This window comes from Fomitopsis serialis (assembly GCF_022376445.1).
Source record: "Fomitopsis serialis strain Sig1Antser10 chromosome Unknown B0H18scaffold_171, whole genome shotgun sequence".
NCBI classification, from domain to species: Eukaryota; Fungi; Basidiomycota; class Agaricomycetes; order Polyporales; family Fomitopsidaceae; genus Fomitopsis; species Fomitopsis serialis.
This window is the reverse complement of record NW_025955131.1, coordinates 12,676-30,247: the sequence shown is the minus strand read 5'-3', so window position 1 is coordinate 30,247 and position 17,572 is coordinate 12,676. Positions and strand designations below refer to the sequence as shown.

The 17,572-nt window shown below is 45.2% G+C and overlaps 4 protein-coding genes across 4 annotated transcripts; 2 read left to right on the top strand and 2 right to left on the bottom strand.

Moving 5' to 3' along the window:
- Positions 1–225: 225 nt before the first annotated feature.
- B0H18DRAFT_960043 (uncharacterized protein) lies at positions 226–2,476 on the bottom strand (the record flags this gene model as incomplete). The annotated part of the gene is made up of 7 exons (XM_048042903.1): positions 226–281; positions 412–826; positions 880–1,274; positions 1,324–1,832; positions 1,906–1,972; positions 2,145–2,289; positions 2,339–2,476. 7 exons carry the CDS (start codon positions 2,474–2,476, stop codon positions 226–228), a joined length of 1,725 nt encoding a protein of 574 aa, XP_047886323.1.
- Positions 2,477–4,226: 1,750 nt separating this feature from the next.
- B0H18DRAFT_820468 (uncharacterized protein) lies at positions 4,227–4,427 on the top strand (the record flags this gene model as incomplete). Its single annotated transcript, XM_048039294.1, has 1 exon — positions 4,227–4,427. A coding segment is annotated over one exon (201 nt), but the record flags the coding sequence as incomplete, so codon positions are not given.
- A 5,684-nt stretch (positions 4,428–10,111) lies between these two features.
- B0H18DRAFT_960041 (uncharacterized protein) lies at positions 10,112–10,979 on the bottom strand (the record flags this gene model as incomplete). Its single annotated transcript, XM_048042902.1, has 3 exons — positions 10,112–10,593; positions 10,833–10,914; positions 10,944–10,979. 3 exons carry the CDS (start codon positions 10,977–10,979, stop codon positions 10,112–10,114), a joined length of 600 nt encoding a protein of 199 aa, XP_047886321.1.
- Positions 10,980–11,335: 356 nt separating this feature from the next.
- Positions 11,336–12,174, top strand: B0H18DRAFT_960040 (uncharacterized protein; the record flags this gene model as incomplete). The annotated part of the gene is made up of 5 exons (XM_048042901.1): positions 11,336–11,400; positions 11,460–11,585; positions 11,655–11,757; positions 11,813–12,006; positions 12,063–12,174. 5 exons carry the CDS (start codon positions 11,336–11,338, stop codon positions 12,172–12,174), a joined length of 600 nt encoding a protein of 199 aa, XP_047886320.1.
- Positions 12,175–17,572: the final 5,398 nt, after the last annotated feature.

Sequence of the window (17,572 nt, the reverse complement as noted above, 5' to 3'; positions counted from 1 at the left end):
ATGGCAGTTTGTTCCCACAGTGCACGTGACTTGCAGCCACCCCGATAAGCAGAGATAAGTAACTTTTAGTAGGGATTGCTTATCTGAGTCTGAAATTTCAGACTCCCAGACAACGCGACTTGCACCAACAGATACAAACAAATGCAGTGGCTAAGCACTCAGTTATGGATATGAGGCCCATGAAACACCTTAGCAGTTCCCCCAATAAGGAAACTGGTAAACATATCATGTGACTGGCAGCTTGGTGGCCCATTGCTCCAAGCGCTCACACACTGTAGGGCCTATATAGCCTCAGCCAGTAACAAATCATAGTATACATAGTATGCTCATCTGATAGCCCTTCATTCAGAGAGTATACAGGAATTTTACTACCGTTCTTTTTGAAGAGAGCCCTGAAGGGTTTCCAGACACCTTGATCAAGCCTTTTTCCCACTACTATCATGAGGTATGTGCCTACAGCTTCCCCAACCAACGCCTCGCTAGACTGACGCTGGCTGTCAACTGAAAGGCTAGGATACGCCCGCTTCTCCTGCTTCTCCTGCAGCACCTGGTTCTCCTGTACCTCTTGCAGCACCTGGTTCTCCTCCTTCCTCCACTCGCTTGTCAGCCTCGCTAGGATTCTGGTCCTCAATAGCGGGCGGTACTCGCTGATCATCGCCTGGACCACTTCGTCCTCAGAGAAGGGTGGTACTGCACAGCCTGTGATGCGCTTGTGCTCATCTTGGAGCATAAATGTCAAGCCCGTTGACTTGTTCATTGCATCAACAAAGGACGCGCAGAACAGGCAGCAGCACTTTGAGACCCCGATGTGAATCTCACTAGCAGTCTGACGTGACAAACATAAAGATTAAGGCTATTCAGGCAAATGTATTTACTCACCCGTGATTCATTGAGTTTCAGCAAGGCAGCAAGGTATGCCTCGGCATGGACTGTTCCACTGAACAGCCTCGGGTAGAGCAAGCGCACCAACTGGTGGTACTGCTCTACCTGTGTAAAATCCATACACTCATCCCCGGGTGCACCTTCTAAGATCTGTACCACAAGGTCATCCCAAGGTAAGAGCTTGGGGACTGCCTGTTTCATCATCATGAGCAATATCTTGGTGGGAAATGTGCCGGTGGCCTTATGAACGCGCACAAAGTCTCCAGCGCTGGCTGTCAGGAGCAGAAGCCATTCCCAGAAGCACTGATACAGTGGTATCTCAGGCAAGCCCTGTGTTTCCGCCTCGTCCAGGCTGAGGTCGTCTTCCTCAGCATTTTGGTAATGGCCGTGAACTGCAGTGTGTGGTCAGTAAGCATGTCGTCTGCTAGAGGGTGGAGATACCAATCAATTTGTGTCCCACTGCGGCGCCAATGGCCGCAGCATAGTGGCGCGCAGCAGTGGTGTGTACAATGGCGTACAGTGCCAGAGCTGTGATGTGTAGTGACCGCACACAATCCATGAGGGCTTCAATGTTGCTTCCTGTCTCTGATTTGGCACATTCTGTCTGTGTATTGGCGCATTGGTGTACACACTGATAGTAACGCCCGACAGTCGTCTTCATCAATTTGTGAAACTCAACGGCCATCTCCTTGGTGTACAGGCTGATGGAGGCGTCTTTTGTGGTAATGGTATCATCTTTCTTTGTAATGGTTTCGTCCATTTTGTCCATCATCTTGTGTGCAATTGCCTGGAGGCATGGATGTGCAATTCCAAGAGACTCCGTGTCACAAAGGAGCAATGTCGCTAGCCCAGTGTCCCATTCCGGCTCATCTGAGGACTCAGGGTTGGGGATTGTGTCATCAGTTATTTCGAAGTATGCCTCCTTGATAGCCTCTTGTTGATTGCAGTGTCTTTTCATTTTTGGTGAAGATATGGCAAAGACATAGGTGTAGAACAAATTTGACCCCACATCCTTGCTTGCACCTTGCAATGTACTTGATGAGCCCAAAAATGTTGCCGATGAGATTTTGGAACGTCAGCACCCTAAAGCCTGGTGAGATACAGTCATGCAAAATGTAGATTCAGCAGCTCACTGATTTTGGGTGATAGTAATCAGTGTGTGATAGTCAGCCATAGATATTTGTTGATGTTCTTCACAGTTTCTTATTATTTCATGAAGCTCGTGTTCAGCAACAATGGGAACACGGATGCATTCCCTGCACCAGGATGAAAAGGAGGCCCCTGAGGGTCAGTAAGTGCATCACCAGGTATGTGGATCTGGTTCTTCTGCGCCCTTCTGGCACCTTTTGGCTCAAGACCTTTCACTTTGTCAGAGACCATTTGGGCAGGATTTGCTGTTATGAGGAGCTATGTGTTTTTTCTAATCATTGCCTGAGTGAATACAATGTGCTTATACCCCATCATCCACGACAGCTAGCGCCACAATTTCATGGTTCCGGCAAAGGACATTCACCAGCGAGTTCAATTTCAACAGCATCTCATCTTTGGGAAAAGTGGTGTGTCGATCAGCACCAATGTGCTGTAAGGCATGCATAAAGAAGTGAGTTGGGACTGAGTAGATATGGTCTGAGCCCTGACACCAAGTGTGAGAGCACTCTGTTGTGGGGAGGGTGTCAAGTTTGTTGAGTCTCTATTTATGTTACGATCCCTGCGGTATGAAGGTATTGTTCTTATGATGGACCACCATGAAACACCTTAGTAATTCCTCTGGAATGGCAGTTTGTTCCCACAGTGCACGTGACTTGCAGCCACCCCGATAAGCAGAGATAAGTAACCATTAGTATAGGTTGCTTATCTGAGCCTGAAATTTCAGACTCCCACACGACACAACTTGCACCAGCAGATACAAACAAATGCAGTGGTTAAGCGCTCAGTTATGGATATGAGGCCCATGAAACACCTTAGCAGTTCCCCCAATAAGGAAACTGGTGAACATATCATGTGACTGCCAGTTTGGTGGCTCAATGCTGCAAGTGCTCTCACACTGTAGGGCCCATATAGTCTCAGCTAGTAACAAATCATAGTATACATAGTAAGCTCGTCTGATAGCCCTTCATTCAAAGAGTACAGAGGAATTTTACTGAGTGCATACAGTGGCTGATTAGGCCAGGAAATGCAAAACAAAAAAATGCACATGTGCCTCTGAAGATACAAAGTGCTTGATTATGACCCAAATATGGTCTATGTGTACCCTGTCATGTATATGTGTGGTTTAGACACTGTGGACTACTCAGTAGCCTCTATAATACAGGTAATAAGGACTATAATGGGTAATCTGAGCATCCTTTGCCATGATATGACCCTTTCAAACAATGTAATGGTGACCATTGCAGCTCAAAGCACTCATACACTTGTCTTTGATGTGCCTATATATTTCATGGATGTTCTGCATTTTTCTGAGCCCTATATGCCCCTATTTGTGTTGGATTCTTCTTTGGGAAGGTCACATACTCCATATGGTGATTATCCAGCCACTGGCTTTGTCCTGCTCACAGACATAGTCTAGGAATATATACCTGAATGTGTACTTACACTACCATCTTCTAGGGTTGTCCAGTACCTGACCAGTTCCAAGAGTGAAGTAGCAGGCTTATATAAGCTCACTGGGGCTACAGCAATCATCCTACCAGCTTATTGAGAATGCTATCCATTCCCAAGCTACTTTTGATACAAACCAGTAACACTTCTCATTAGTATTCAGATCATATTGGTAAGCAACTTGGCAATTTATCAAGTAAGAAACAGATCCATATGTTGGCTGCAGTGCGCCTCAGAGCGATTCCAAAGGCCTAAGTCGAGCTCTGTAAAGTCTTAGGGACTTAGAGCTCGACGAGGCGGACTGTCTATGGTGTGCGTTACGTAAGGCGACCATAACTGTACAGTAGAAACAGCCACAAAGTCGAAATCAACGAAGCAGTGAAAAATCGGATGAGTGCAGGGGTTCAAATCCCTGAAGATGCAAACATTATGGAAAATGGTAGACTGAAGGGAATGACATCGGAAAAAATTAAGTATGCACGGTATAGTGATGGCGTCCATGTAGAATAAAGAAAAACACACCAGGACACGTTCCACGACTTGGACAGGGCAATGGAGCTCAGAATAATTCGCAGAAATGTGGAATAAATTCCGAGCTCAACAGATGCCGCTTTTGTAATGCAACTATGATCCATGAAGAAGTTCTTACAACAGCACCCAACTTTATTGCATTTAATGTATACAGGGCAGATTGCACTAGGCTAGAGAAAAAGGTGGACATTAACACTGCCTTAGGTAACACCTCTTACCGACTGTGTGGGGTGATTTACTTTGGTGGATTCCACTTCACAGCAAGGATAATATCAACAAATGGTCATATCTGGTTCAATGATGGCAAAGAGACAGGACAGAATTGCACTGATGAAGGTATCCTGACTGCAAGTGGTGGCTTGCAACTGTGCAGTGCAGGGAACAGACATATGACAATAGGTCTCTATGTCAAGGTTGCCTAAATTGTAAACAAGCACGTGCTATAGTACCGAAGGGATCGTACTGCCAGTCATGGCCCTCTCCCCAGCAAGTTGATGTTGCAGAAGGCATGCTTGGTCCATCCAAAATGGTGTCCAAGATGCACCAACAGATCCCCCTTGTGCCTATTGGAACAGTGTTCATGGACATCAGCATGTCTCATGTGAGCCAAAGGGAAGCTTACTCTTTGTTGGATCTGGAGAGCAAATCCTGCCTACGGTGTTTGTAGCTGGTGTTATGGGAAGGCATCTGGGGTTGTTGCAGGCCTGGTCAATGCAGCAGATGAAGGTGAACCCGTCAGACTACTAATTCTGCAATGGCTTTGGCTTAAGGTGGGTTTAGGGCCCCAAGTTCAGTGGTGGTGTGCTCAAGGACGGTACCACCAATGTCTCAGCTTTTTTGGCCATGGGCCCCCCTGGGGGCATCTATGCCTGTGAAAAGTCTCAAGACCATAGGCCTTGACTAAAATCAGCAATCCCATTGCTTATAGGTGTATAAGGGCCTGTCAGACAAATGGAGGCTTTGCTGATGCCATACAACTCCAGTGAGAGTGAAGAGGTGTCGTGTGCTTCAGCATCCATCCAGGCACAGCTCACGGGGGCCCATGCTGCCTCAGAGCATGTTCCATAAGGACTTCCAGGTGAGTTGCTCAACTTCTTGGGCACCCAGTCTCTTGATTCAGCTAGAACGCAGGAAGATGTGGGCATCCTTTCACGAGAAGCCTTCTGTATGAGTACCACGAATACCTTTGGTGGGCAGACATTCTGGAAAGAACTGATCTAGACTGCAAGCCTTTGACTGAACATAACATATGTTGGAGGTCATTTCCTACTGTGCAGCAGTCACCAGTGTAGAGGCTAACTAAATTTACTTTGGAGATTTGAAAAACATCAGTAGGGCACCTTGATGCTCCTCACCACACTGAGACATCTGGGATGAACATTGAATGCTGGCACACGTCACGGCGGGGCTATTGATGTACACATACAGCTTACCTGCTGAGGTACTGGACTTCACTCACACCTGCCAGGATGCCTCAAGTCATTGTATCAATCACCTTGGTGGGAACCCAGGCCATGGTGACAGTGGCCACCAATGCAGTCCCTGGGGTTGCTGTCTCTAGAACGGCTACCGTAGCCATCCCACCTCCTGCTCCCCTTCCTGCTCCCCTTAATCTCTTGGGGCCTGTCAACACCCTGCTGCCAGCCCACTCAGGGGCACAGCTGAATGCAGTGATCAATCTTATGCTCAGTGGCAACACCTTGGCAGAGGACAAACTCCTTGCAATCAACAGTGTTCTGCTGGATGAGGTGGGCAGTGTGGGTCACAGCATGCTGGAAAGTAGGCACTACATCAAGACTTTGTTGGCATGGTGGTTTGCCCATTGCCGCCCTGCCATCGACAAGGAGCTCACTGGGTTCTCCATACTGGAAGTCCAGGCCTTGATAGGGCAATATATAATGATATATTAAAATGAAGGTGTTGAATTTTGGGCTGAAAGTTGGTATATGGGTAGCTCTATACTAGTACAGTACTGACACAAAAAATGGGACAAAATGGCAGACTGGGTTTTGAGCTATAAGCATACCAATTTTGTTGTTTGGCACAGTTCCCTTGTGCAGTACCTGCATAAGTGAACACGGGGGGGAGATTGTTCATAGAAACATGCTCCATTTCACTGTAGGATGCATGGTGTAAAAGGGCTTGGCCATAGGATGAGCAGTTGTTGCTGTAGGGTGGCCAAAACACAAGGGGGAACATGTTCCGCCATACCACAAGGACTAACATTTAGCTCTTGGCAACATCTTGACAAGATATATATATCTTCAATGTCTTGAGGTTTTGGGTGGTTTTCCCTGATGCACCAGCTGCTCCCATACTTGCTGGGGAGAGGGCCATGGCTGGCAGTATGATCCCATTGGTTTAGACACATTGAGGTGTGAAGAATTCATTATTGCCCATTTTCACTGTCTAGTTGCTGCCTGACAGCCCAAATACTCTATGCATCCTGGTTATCTACATTGTTGATGTCAGTGCTCCATCATGAGCAATATTACAATTGAGCAAGTAAGCCACTGTGTGTTGTGTGTCATTGCTATATTCATAGGAAACTGTCTGTGAAGAGCACAAACTTACACTGAGACTTGCACATGGAATCATTATTGCCTTTGCTCAGTATTCCAGTAATGCCTACTCAATGGTCATGGTATCCAGTCATAAGTCCCATGAACACAAAGGTTTTCAACCTTTGTGAGATAACTTTTGGTTTCATCTGCTGGCTGACACTTACTTCTTTTGTATGCATGCATGGTTCACCACCATATTGCTCTTGTTCAACCACCCTCTCAAAATATACAGAAGCACCCAATAGGAGAATGTGAGTGCTTGGGATTATCATAGACATCACTACACCATGTACATGGACTAAAACATGTGAAAAGAGGGTCAAATGGCTCATTGTGGCTGATTTTGGCTGCAGTGCAGCACCCACTGATTTGTACAGTGTCTGAATCACATATGTATGTCATTACAGACATATGAAACACATCTGAGGCACAAATAGGCACTTTGACATCTGCAGAGGCACATGTGGATTTTTTTATTTCGCAGTTTCTGGACCAGCCAGCCACTCTAGCTACTCAATAATGATAGTGTATACTCTCTAAATGAAGGGCTATCAGATCAGTATACTAAGTCCACTCACTATTGTTACTAACTAAGGCTATGGGGCAGCCTATAAGTGTGAGTGCTAGCAGTGAGCTGCCTGGCTGCCAGTCACATGATATGCTCACCAGTTGCCATATTGGGTGCCACTGGAAGTGTTTCTTTGGCCCTCACCCCAGGACAAAGCACTGAGCCACAGCATTTGTTTGGTGGTGTTGGTGCAAGTCGCGTCATCTGGGAGTCTGAAAATTTTGAACTCCGCTAACTGACCATAACAAATGTTAACTATACATGGTAAGCTGGGGGCAAATGACTGTACCTGTGGGAAAAACCTGCCGCATTGGGTGCCACTGGAAGCGTTTCAGGCCTGTCCATCATAAGAACGATACCTTCGTACCTCAGGGATCATAATTGCACGCAAGTTTTCGGAGACAGTCGCGGTAGTGAATGGGAGTTGGTGGTGGGTACAAGTCATCAGAGGGATAGTCTTGCAGCATGGTACATATCTCGCAGACAGAGAGGCACAGTATATGTGGAAGTGTGTGCACCAGTCATGTTGTCGTGTTGTCGTTCAACAGCCACACCGACGTGTCTTACAAAATGCGATGACATATGTGTTTATTACATATGCACATGCACTACCAAATACAGTCATGATCCATATATCTTTGCACACATGCACCCTGTACCTAAGATATCTGTTTGGGGGTATCCTATATATGCTGAGATGTGACTACACAACTTTGCATGGTGCAGAGTGCCCGGACAAGTGGACTTCAAAGGACAGTGCTCAGAACAGTGCAATTCCCTGTAATATTGGGACCCCAGAAACCTGCAGGGGGGTTGTCTAGGGGGGGGTCAATATCGGGCACTAGAGTGTTGGACACCCCTTGTTCAGCTGCCACCCCTTCTGCAGCCATAAAATAAATTGGGCTGTGTTTCTATACATGTTTTCATTGCCTGTAAATGGTATGAAACCAATACACCAACATCTTGATGCATGAAAGATCATCCTGTGTGATGATGTCCATTTTTAGTAAGCAGAGGTTTGGTCTCCTGGACTGAATACCTCACTCAAATTCTGACACTTTGTGGCCTGGAAAGTATCATAGACATTGATGCTAGCATATTCAATTGCTGGGGAGGGGGTCATGGCTGGCAGTACAATCCCATTGGCATAGATACATGTTGGTTTGTGTAGAAATTCATTCTTTCGCCCAAATATCCCACATAGCCTGATTATCTATGTGGTTGTTAGATTATAATGCTCAACCATGAGCAGCTTTCCGATGAAGTAACCCACCATGTGTTGTGCCTCTTGTATAGGTTGCTATATTCATTAGGAACTGTCTGTTTGAAAGAGCACAGACTGTAAACTAAGACTTGCACATGTCATTATGATCCCTGAGGTACGAAGGTATCGTTCTTATGATGGACAGGCCTGAAACGCTTCCAGTGGCACCCAATGCGGCAGGTTTTTCCCACAGGTACAGTCATTTGCCCCCAGCTTACCATGTATAGTTAACATTTGTTATGGTCAGTTAGCGGAGTTCAAAATTTTCAGACTCCCAGATGACGCGACTTGCACCAACACCACCAAACAAATGCTGTGGCTCAGTGCTTTGTCCTGGGGTGAGGGCCAAAGAAACACTTCCAGTGGCACCCAATATGGCAACTGGTGAGCATATCATGTGACTGGCAGCCAGGCAGCTCACTGCTAGCACTCACACTTATAGGCTGCCCCATAGCCTTAGTTAGTAACAATAGTGAGTGGACTTAGTATACTGATCTGATAGCCCTTCATTTAGAGAGTATACACTATCATTATTGAGTAGCTAGAGTGGCTGGCTGGTCCAGAAACTGCGAAATAAAAAAATCCACATGTGCCTCTGCAGATGTCAAAGTGCCTATTTGTGCCTCAGATGTGTTTCATATGTCTGTAATGACATACATATGTGATTCAGACACTGTACAAATCAGTGGGTGCTGCACTGCAGCCAAAATCAGCCACAATGAGCCATTTGACCCTCTTTTCACATGTTTTAGTCCATGTACATGGTGTAGTGATGTCTATGATAATCCCAAGCACTCACATTCTCCTATTGGGTGCTTCTGTATATTTTGAGAGGGTGGTTGAACAAGAGCAATATGGTGGTGAACCATGCATGCATACAAAAGAAGTAAGTGTCAGCCAGCAGATGAAACCAAAAGTTATCTCACAAAGGTTGAAAACCTTTGTGTTCATGGGACTTATGACTGGATACCATGACCATTGAGTAGGCATTACTGGAATACTGAGCAAAGGCAATAATGATTCCATGTGCAAGTCTCAGTGTAAGTTTGTGCTCTTCACAGACAGTTTCCTATGAATATAGCAATGACACACAACACACAGTGGCTTACTTGCTCAATTGTAATATTGCTCATGATGGAGCACTGACATCAACAATGTAGATAACCAGGATGCATAGAGTATTTGGGCTGTCAGGCAGCAACTAGACAGTGAAAATGGGCAATAATGAATTCTTCACACCTCAATGTGTCTAAACCAATGGGATCATACTGCCAGCCATGGCCCTCTCCCCAGCAAGTATGGGAGCAGCTGGTGCATCAGGGAAAACCACCCAAAACCTCAAGACATTGAAGATATATATATCTTGTCAAGATGTTGCCAAGAGCTAAATGTTAGTCCTTGTGGTATGGCGGAACATGTTCCCCCTTGTGTTTTGGCCACCCTACAGCAACAACTGCTCATCCTATGGCCAAGCCCTTTTACACCATGCATCCTACAGTGAAATGGAGCATGTTTCTATGAACAATCTCCCCCCCGTGTTCACTTATGCAGGTACTGCACAAGGGAACTGTGCCAAACAACAAAATTGGTATGCTTATAGCTCAAAACCCAGTCTGCCATTTTGTCCCATTTTTTGTGTCAGTACTGTACTAGTATAGAGCTACCCATATACCAACTTTCAGCCCAAAATTCAACACCTTCATTTTAATATATCATTATATATTGCCCTATCAAGGCCTGGACTTCCAGTATGGAGAACCCAGTGAGCTCCTTGTCGATGGCAGGGCGGCAATGGGCAAACCACCATGCCAACAAAGTCTTGATGTAGTGCCTACTTTCCAGCATGCTGTGACCCACACTGCCCACCTCATCCAGCAGAACACTGTTGATTGCAAGGAGTTTGTCCTCTGCCAAGGTGTTGCCACTGAGCATAAGATTGATCACTGCATTCAGCTGTGCCCCTGAGTGGGCTGGCAGCAGGGTGTTGACAGGCCCCAAGAGATTAAGGGGAGCAGGAAGGGGAGCAGGAGGTGGGATGGCTACGGTAGCCGTTCTAGAGACAGCAACCCCAGGGACTGCATTGGTGGCCACTGTCACCATGGCCTGGGTTCCCACCAAGGTGATTGATACAATGACTTGAGGCATCCTGGCAGGTGTGAGTGAAGTCCAGTACCTCAGCAGGTAAGCTGTATGTGTACATCAATAGCCCCGCCGTGACGTGTGCCAGCATTCAATGTTCATCCCAGATGTCTCAGTGTGGTGAGGAGCATCAAGGTGCCCTACTGATGTTTTTCAAATCTCCAAAGTAAATTTAGTTAGCCTCTACACTGGTGACTGCTGCACAGTAGGAAATGACCTCCAACATATGTTATGTTCAGTCAAAGGCTTGCAGTCTAGATCAGTTCTTTCCAGAATGTCTGCCCACCAAAGGTATTCGTGGTACTCATACAGAAGGCTTCTCGTGAAAGGATGCCCACATCTTCCTGCGTTCTAGCTGAATCAAGAGACTGGGTGCCCAAGAAGTTGAGCAACTCACCTGGAAGTCCTTATGGAACATGCTCTGAGGCAGCATGGGCCCCCGTGAGCTGTGCCTGGATGGATGCTGAAGCACACGACACCTCTTCACTCTCACTGGAGTTGTATGGCATCAGCAAAGCCTCCATTTGTCTGACAGGCCCTTATACACCTATAAGCAATGGGATTGCTGATTTTAGTCAAGGCCTATGGTCTTGAGACTTTTCACAGGCATAGATGCCCCCCAGGGGGGCCCATGGCCAAAAAAGCTGAGACATTGGTGGTACCGTCCTTGAGCACACCACCACTGAACTTGGGGCCCTAAACCCACCTTAAGCCAAAGCCATTGCAGAATTAGTAGTCTGACGGGTTCACCTTCATCTGCTGCATTGACCAGGCCTGCAACAACCCCAGATGCCTTCCCATAACACCAGCTACAAACACCGTAGGCAGGATTTGCTCTCCAGATCCAACAAAGAGTAAGCTTCCCTTTGGCTCACATGAGACATGCTGATGTCCATGAACACTGTTCCAATAGGCACAAGGGGGATCTGTTGGTGCATCTTGGACACCATTTTGGACGGACTGAGCATGCCTTCTGCAACATCAAAGTGATTTTAGACTTCGGTCTTCAATGTCTTGAGGATGCTGGTCTATCAGAGAGGTGAGCATTGTGCCTTTCTGGCATCTCATGCCCAGAACTTACAATTCTTGCAATGGACCGCGTACATAGCAACGAAAAACAGCACAGACTATTCGACACTCTCAGAGAGCTAGACCCCAACCTGGAAGAGCGCCTCAGAGATGGCGAGCATACTTCTGACATAGCAGCCTTAGTAAGTTGTAATGGAGCAGGTGTGGAATCATCCAGTTTGGACTGATTGTCCAAAGATTGATGCAGGCAGGGATGGTGCCCGCTCAACGGATGCACAGTCTGTGAAAAAAGCCATTCTTGATTGGGTCCACCCTGACGGTGGGGCCTTGATACCACCGCTCCTTCGAGATTCCAGAGTTGGGTACGGATTTGCCCATGTTGATACAGGTAGGCTTCTCTGCCCCACACATCTGGATTGGGATGACGCCAAGTGAGTCAGCTAGGATATCGGCGGATAGCAGTCAGATAACATACGACTATTGTTAGGATACGCAAGAAACTTCAGAACAGGACTGCAGTCGTTACGGCGGACCAATGCCCCACATTCCTATACGAAGATCTCACATATGATGATGACTTGCTGGGGAGAGGGCCATAGCTGGCAGTACGATCCCTTTTGTTGGATACATGTCAGTTTGTGAGTAAAACATTTTGACCACATCAGAAGTTAAGCTCAGCAAGACTGCTAGTATATTGTCTGCATAACTGACATATCTTCCACATTTTGCACCATCCAGTTGCCATCTCATGGCACAAACATTCAGAGTAGCCTGCTTATTTATTAGGTTGTTCTAATATGAGGATCATAGTTTGCAATCATGAGTAACATCCCAATTGAGTAACTTATTGCATGTTCATATGAGACTCTCTGTTGAGAACACAGACATCATGAATCTGTTTCTTACTTGGTGAATTGCCAAGTTATTAATCAATATTACCAGACTACTTATGAATAGTATTACTAGTTTGTGTTGATATCAACAAAGAGAAAAGAGCTTGGAAATGTTGCAAAGAAGTATGCCTCTAGATCAACTAGAACTCAAGGAAGGGGAATCTGGGAGGTTGACTACAGTAACAACTACTCAGCTGGGACTTGCTGTTGTACAAGTATTAGCCCTTGATCAGAGAGAACTTCTGATACAGAAGGATGTCTTTCAATAGATTGTTAACAGTACTTCCCCAAGTACAAACCAATCAACAGTAGACAGAGAAGTATACCAGTAAGGAATTCTGAAAAAGGCCCTTCAAGAATTGTCATGTTATACAAGGAATACAACCAAAGACTGTCCAGTTTGCTCTCACCATTTGTACACTGAAGTGAACAGTTACCAGGCACTGACCAGTAGTACAAAGCCATACTAAGGTATGTTACTGGATTGGAGCTCAGCCAATGGGCTAATGTATGATGTGAATCAATGTACCACCATGGTGAGTGCCATCAAGACTGATAGAGTTGTGGGAAGGATTGATCACTGATGTCAGGGACTATTGACAATAAGGTACAGAGGAGTACAGTAGCAAGTGGTAGATGAGATAAATGTTTGGACTTGCTCTTAGGGATGCTCCTTTTGAGCATTTCCCAAGTGCATTCCCTCTGAGCTACATAAAATACTTCATAGAATCCAAATAGTAGAAGACTCAGTACACCACTTTCCCAGGCCATTCAAGATGCACAATAAGGCTCAAAAAGTAGTAAAAAAGCAAGGCAAGGGTATGTGTGTTAATGATTGCCACTGATCATCAAGCATGTGCTCTGTGAAACATGAGGGACCACATGGATGTTAACCTGAAACACTAGTGTAGCCCTATGAAAACTCAGAAATAGTGTACAGCTTGATGAGCCACTCATAGATTGCCTGCCACCTGGAATATTATCATCAATATTCTGAGCTAATAGTCACCCAGTAACAGCTTTCAGATCATCTGGTCACAAGGGGCCTGAGGAAAGTACTAGGAGCCTGGTAATAGTCCAGTCAGTACATACACAATCAAGTGCTACAAAGCATAACAATGTGAGAAACAAAAGATCACCTGAATGTGGTGAGAAGGCACTGTGAATACTACAGTGAAGTCCATTAAAAGGAAATCAAATAAAGATAACAAAGTGCAGGAATTATCACAACTGCTGCTTATCCTATTCAAAGATCACATATGTGGAATTCCTTGTGAAAATGCCTTGTCCCTAACAACAGCCTGCATACTTAGACTTGCACATGGGGTCATTGTAGCCTCTCCTGGGTATTCTAGTAATGCCTATTATCAATGGTCATGCTCTCTGGTCATAAGTCTAGGGATTTCTATATCTTCAGACACACTCCCAAGGTAATTGATTACCAGTGTCATTTTCTGAGGGACTGTGTGTGCACATACAATGGTACTATATTTGGATTAGACACCATATGTTGATATTGACATTCCTCTGGCACATACCATCCAGGAACAACTGCCAAATTGGGCGCTAGTAGGCACACTGCCACATATTCATATTTCCAATGCTGTTCATATATCAAACATATTCACACCCTGGTCTAAAGCGTTATTTCTACACTTCCCATATAACATGAAATGATTGAGCATGGGTAGCTGACATTTTATAATCACATGTAAAAGGAAACAGTTGCAGCAAATGAGAGTACTCCTGAAGTCATATTACTGACTAGAGAGCTATAAAATGACAGCCTTATATTGGCTCAGAAGTCCATTGTAGTATGGCCTCATCACTGTTGCTTAGTAAGCAATGCAAGTCTACATTATTTCCAGAGCAACCATGGCTTCTTCTGAGCACAATCAGGAAGAAAGCTGCCTTTTCTATCTCCACATGCCAAGGGATGAGAACAGGATGATGGTAGTGCATACAGAGGTTAGATATGTTCCAGGCAAAAACAATCTGAGGGACTGACAACCAAGCATAGCACCATCATACTATATAAATGGCACTGCTTCATATTGACAAGATTAGTCAAAGACATGCTTATACTGGACTGCTACAATAGAGCTGCTGACATCAGGCTATGTGCATCTGCATTAGCACATCTGAGATGTACTGCCTTGCATTGGCCTACACCAGTCAGCACAATGTGAAGTCATGGGATTGTCTGATTTTATCTTATGTCCTACCAATTATCTAGCATTGCAGAGACCATCAGACTTTGATATACTATGTGTGGTAGTGTGGTGGCCCCACTTTATGACATTGCTAGCCTATAGACTTTCTCACAACAGTAGTCACTGCACAACACAACTTGTACAATGTCTTTGTATCACTTTTTAGGATCAGTACAGTGTGAAAAAGCTACGTGGACCCACAATTCTGATGGCTATGCTATTGATGTGTGAGTATTATGGACATGCTCAGTATGAACTGTGGCCTTTGTGCCACAGGTGTCCACCATTTTCTGAATACGCCATAGCCTGCCCAAGGGTTTAGACAGAAGCCAATCACTACTTACAGCAAACAGTACAAGGTGAGCCTGAGTGGAATCATTCAAAATATTCTCTTGTTTTATCCGCATTTTCTGAGCCCAGACACAGCAGGTAACCCAGACTTTCCATTTTTGGAATGTAAACTATCACATATAACAGGTTTGAGATGTCATATAGTCACACAATTCATAGGCAGTTGGTAAGCATCACAGGAAAAACAAACAATGTGAAAGAACCAGTGTTCACAGAGCCATGTGCTTTGTGACTGGTGCTATATTTGTATGAATCTATGGGGAAGCATACTATGTAAAGCCTCTCTGACATCATATACATGACTGGGAATTTTCCCAATTGTTTTTGATTTTTTGGGAGACCATAGCACAGCAAATACAGTGTCACTAATGAACTTGTGGCTTGCATTCAAACTCAGCCCAACAGCTTGGCAGCCTGCCTTTTCAGGTACTATTTAATAGCTGAACCAAACAGAATAGCCTAGGATCCTGTCTGGAATTGCCAGTCCCTGAGAATCCCAGGTGATACTGGTTCTTACAAGATGGACCAAGACTCACTGACAGAGTGGCTTGTATCAGGCTATGCATGGGTCATTCTGCACTATCATATGTTTTCTGCAATATTGGAGCCTCAACAGTCAACTCAATATGAATTCATGGTACTATCTGATTTTTCTCTGATTTTCCTGCTATTTATCCAGTCCTGCAGAGGCCATGCACGGCCAACTTCCCAAATGGGCAGGGGACTGACCATATATGGCAGTTTTGTATGTTTGATATCCCCCACTTCACAGAGCCTCTCATACATGTGGAACTGTCTAGTCCAAGCATCATACACACACCAAGATCTGCTTATATGCCTCAGTATCATCACTTATGATAGTCAGTACTCTCAAAGATACCTAATCTGGACACTGCTATCAGTACCCAAGGGGCATTGCATGGAGAAGCAATATTTTGGGATTCTTCCACATTTAATGGGGCTCTAGTAAGGTAGTGTGGCTTCAAGCCATCAAAAAACTCGGCATGAAGAGCTGAGATTAAAAGATTACCTTAAAAGGCAACATTTGTCAGCATTCCAGCCAATGGGAGTGCTCCACAATCCCTTTTGAGTGACCGGAGTCGTCGACAGGCCGGAATTCCGGCCTGTCGACGACTCCGCTTTGGCAATGGGCGCTTACATGGGCGCTTAGTAAGCGATGTAAGCGCACCCTGTTACTGCAGTAAAATCGGATAATATTCCAGGAGATCTGTGGAGCATCTATGAGCATATTCACAAGTAGAGAGGATTGTCCTGTATAGTTATTCAGTGCTGGGACATCAACACATGCTTGCTATGATAATATTTCTCCATTTGTAGCACTGCTGTGCATGTTTCAGAGACATCAATGTGTTGGAAACTATACACTTGGCCATAGAGGACATCAGTCATGTGTCTCAGATGCAACAGAACACATTCATATTCACAGAGTCACTTCTGTTTTTATATTAGCATTTTGCTACTCATTTAACCATTATCTCTCAAGAAACTATGATAGACACTATGAATGAAGTGCTATGAGATGAGCTTATGATATCTACAACAGTTGGTTGGAGCTCAGTCAGTGTATCCCAGTCAAATGCTATCATGTCTACAGAGGTAGGGGTGTTTTTCTGCATTTTGAATTTTATACATGGGCAAGCCATACTGGTCATAGCCTCTGGGGTGCTATACTGGATCAATTTCTTACATACAGCAGGTACTACAAGTGAGTCCAGTTGCACAGAATTTTCCCTGGTTTTATCTGCATTTTCTGAGCCCAGACTGAGCAGCTGTATGGAAATTACCATTTGGGGAAGGTCAGATACCCTTTATGGCAGGCTTCAGATGTCATAAAGACATGCAGAATCTATGGGCAGTCTACAGGCTTCAAAAGAATCACTTTGAGGGTGAAAAGGGATGCAACCATGTGCACAGAGGCATTTGTGTGTTTTTTTATTGTGTGAATTGTGCCATAACCACTGAAGGTAATGGGCAAGTCACAGCAGCTATAGACTCTATGCCATCATATCTATCACAGAGATTATTTTGGGAATTTTCCGCATTTTAGTGGGGCCACAGTACAGCAGGTACAGTGCCACTAAGGAGCCTGTGGCTGAGATTCAAACTCAGCTCAAAACCTCGGCAGCCTGCCTGATTAGGGCAGAAAGGGCTTGTTGCACCAATCAGAGCAGCTCGGCATCCCTCTCGTGCCGTTCGGAGGTGCAACCGTGCCAAATTTCCGCACGGTTGCACCTCCGAACCGCATCTGGGCGCTTAATGGGCGCTTAGTAAGCGATGTAAGTGCGGACTGTTATTGTGCTTAAGAGAGCTTGTATACGCTCAGAAAAAAGCGGAAAATTCAGCCAATATTTAAAATGATCCAGGCAATGTGAATGAAGCTGTATATTGCATGGGTTTGACATCAGATAAGATAGCATTCTCAATAACCTGGTAAGATGGTTGCTGTGGCCCCAGTGAGCTTATATAAGCCTGCTACTTCACTCTTGGAACTGCTTATGTACTGGACAACCCTATAAGAT